At 58.0% G+C, this 2895-nt stretch overlaps 1 protein-coding gene across 2 annotated transcripts; it reads left to right on the top strand.

The window, feature by feature from the left end:
* The first annotated feature begins 312 nt into the window (after positions 1-312).
* NDUFB11 (NADH:ubiquinone oxidoreductase subunit B11) lies at positions 313-2691 on the top strand. Of its 2 annotated transcripts, XM_090059182.1 has the most exons (4): positions 313-660; positions 998-1052; positions 2194-2324; positions 2524-2691. In XM_090059182.1, the coding sequence occupies exons 1-4, from the start codon at positions 410-412 to the stop codon at positions 2651-2653; spliced, it is 567 nt and encodes a 188-aa protein (XP_089915308.1). In that variant the 5' UTR covers positions 313-409; the 3' UTR covers positions 2654-2691. The 2 variants fall into 2 exon arrangements, with proteins under 2 accessions (XP_089915308.1, XP_089915307.1); XM_090059181.1 differs by lacking the exon at positions 998-1052 and having other exon boundaries at positions 332-616.
* The last annotated feature ends 204 nt before the right edge of the window (positions 2692-2895 follow it).

Here is a 2895-nt window from a genome sequence, read left to right as displayed (position 1 = left end):
TGGGGAGAGGCGGCGGGGATGAAGATGGTACAGTCTAAGGGAAACAAAAAACTGGAGGGGGTTATACATGGAAGAAAGATAGTACAATCCTGGGGGATATCACTAAGACACTGGAGGGGATGTGGTACAGTCCGAGTGGGTGGATGGAAAACATAGAACAGTCCAGGGAGGGGTGTAAATAAAAAAGTACCTACATGATACAGTTCTATAGCACTGAGTAACAAAGGCAGTATTTGGATGCCCCTTTAAGGACCCCCTTTTAAAGTCGACAGTATTTAACTCCACCCCCATCCCCAGTTCTTCATATAGTCCCACTGTGGCGCGCCAGCATTTAAGAAAACTCTCCGGAGTGGCCCGCCTCTTCCCCCTCCCGGCCGCTTCCGGCTCCGGCCTGGAGCCTGAGGTTGTCATGGCGGCGCTGCGGCGCGGCGGACAGGCGTTACGTCTGAGTGGCCGGGCACTGCTGGCATTACGGATGCCTGTTGGCCCCCGCCGAGCCGCGGCCGCGGGCAGCGTAGGAGGCGGCGCTGTCGTGACCCCGGGGGTTCCGCCGCCCCCCACCCCCGTGCGGGCGCTCGAGGACATTGAGGATCACAAGACAGCAATGCTGCGCAAGGTGACGGTGAAGGGGCGAGGCCAAGGCTTGGGGGAGGACCAATGGTATAGAGACGAGACAAAGCACTGGGGGCGGGACCAAGGGGCAGTGGAGGACAGAAGGGTGTTTGGGGGTAGTGGGGGAGGGTGGGGCCACAGGACAGCACAAGGAGGAGAAAGGGTGGGGTTAAGGAATAAGGAGGGGCAGGGGCATCAGAACCTAAGAGAACTGGGTTCAATTTTCCCCTCACCCAGGGGCTCCCTGGTCTGGCACATCCCCATGAGATGTGGGGGCTGGGAACCTGAACCCCCGGGTTCTTCAGCTCTACAAGGGGCTGGGACATAAGAACTGCTGGATGCCAGGTGCCTGGGTTCTCTTCCCTTCCTCTCTGCCCCTGTCCAGGATTGGCAGAGGGCATCGCCAAGGTCAGCCAGACTTGTGCCTGCTTCTTTATGAGGTGAGGATAGCTCTCCTCCCAGGACCTACCTCCCAGGGTGGGAGGTGGTGGTTTGAACTCCTACTCCCTGCTGCCCTCTCAGACTGGGAAATGGAAGCCAGGCATCTGGGCTCCCCCTACTCTCATCCCCAAGCCCCCACTCCCCTCCCTGAGAAACCGGGTGCCCAGGCTCCCAGCCTCCCCTGCTCACACTTGCACTGCTTTACCAGAACTCAGAGAACCCAGGTGTCTGGGCCCTAGGGCCTGGCAGTGGGTCTCTGTCTCTGTCATGCAGGGCCTGGGCTCCAGTTCCCAAGTGCTTGGTGGCAGGCTGCTGCATCTGCGTTTTATTATACGCAGCTGCCTCCCAGCCACCCCATTCCACCCCAGACCTGAGTGCATCCAGGCACTGTTTTGCTTTGTTATATTGCTTTGTTATATTCTGCTGCCCACTTGGCTCCACCCTAGAGCTTGGCACACCTGGGTATTGAACAGGACATTTCCCTGCCCTGTTAAGTTCAGCCATCTTCCAGCCACCCCACTGCAGAGCTGGGTGCATCTGGGCACTGAACAACCTCTTTCCATGCCCTGTTATATCCAGGTGTCCCCTTCTGCCCCACCCCAGAACTGGACTCATCCAGGCACTGAACAGGGTGTCTCCATGCTTTGTTCAATGCAGCTGCCCCTTCTCCCTCAACCTCAGAGCTTGGTGCACTTGCTTATTGAATAACCTGTCTCTCTGCCTCAGTTGGACTCACTCCAGAACTGGATGCATCTGGACACTGAACAAGCTGACTCCCTACTGTGTTATATTCAGCCATCTCCCACCCCAGAGTTAAGCAAATCTGGACACCGAACAAGCTGTCTCCATGCTTTGTTCTATGCAGGCATCTCCCTTCCCCAAGCCCAAAGCTGGGTGTAGTTGGACGCTGAATAAGCAGTCTCCAGGGTTCATTATACTCTGCCATCTCTTAGCCACCCCATCCCAGAGCCTGGCGCATCTGGACACTAAACAAGTAGACTCCATGCCCTGTTATACTCAGCTGTATCTCAGCCACCCTGCCCCAAAGCTGGATGCACACTGGGCAATGAGCAGGCTGGGTGGGGGGGCTGCAAGTGGTGCCCCCCAGCCACTGATGCCCCCTCTCCCCTTCTACCCCAGAACCCGGATTACCATGGCTTTGATGACGACCCAGTTGTGGACTTGTGGAGCATGCGCATTATCTTCTTCTTAACCATCTCCGTCTGTGTCGTCATGGGCTTCACCCTGATGCACTATATGCCGGACAACGGGTTAGCAGTGTGTGGGGGGTGGGAAATGCAGGACATCTGGGTTATCTGGGAGAGAAGTGGGGGATAGAGAGTGAAAACAGGGAGAGGTGGGAGCCTAGGTGCTTGGGTTCTCTGCCAGAGGGTTGGGGGGGAGGTGAAAGCAGGGGGAGCTGGGAGCCTGGATCCTTCTTGACTCTCCCCCCTCCCCCCCTTCCCCCAGGTTGCAGGAGTGGGCACGGCGTGAGGCAGAGCGGCTGGTGCGGCAGCGAGAGGCACAGGGGCTGCCTGTGCTGGACCCCAATTACTATGACCCTAAGACACTGGTGTTCCCTCCTCTGGATGAGGACTGATAGGCCCCCCCCTTTACCAATAAACCTGTGTGATCTGCCTGATGCCTAGCTGGCTGTGTTTGTCGGGGTGCTAATCACCAGGAAGGGGGTTGGGGGCCCAGATGCCTTGCTTCTGTGGGAGTTGGGGGGGTGGGGAAGGGGTGTGGGGAGGGAGGTGGGAGCCTGGATGCCTGGGTTCCCTGGGAGGGGAGTGTGGTGTGTGTGTGGGGGTCAGAGTCAGGGAGGCTATGACCCTAGGGACC

This window comes from Crocodylus siamensis, chromosome 8 (genome assembly GCF_052110815.1).
Source record: "Crocodylus siamensis isolate JL-2025a chromosome 8, ASM5211081v1, whole genome shotgun sequence".
Lineage (NCBI taxonomy): Eukaryota > Metazoa > Chordata > Crocodylia > Crocodylidae > Crocodylus > Crocodylus siamensis.
This window is presented reverse-complemented; position numbering and strand designations above follow the sequence as displayed.

Bases quoted from the DNA above. Each gene is read 5' to 3' on its own strand.
- NDUFB11 (XM_090059182.1), top strand. From the start codon at position 410: ATGGCGGCGCTGCGGCGCGGCGGACAGGCGTTACGTCTGAGTGGCCGG. The intron at 1,053-2,193 runs GTGAGGATAGCT...CTTCTACCCCAG, and splicing joins TGTGCCTGCTTCTTTATGAG to AACCCGGATTACCATGGCTT. The intron at 2,325-2,523 runs GTTAGCAGTGTG...CCCTTCCCCCAG, and splicing joins CACTATATGCCGGACAACGG to GTTGCAGGAGTGGGCACGGC.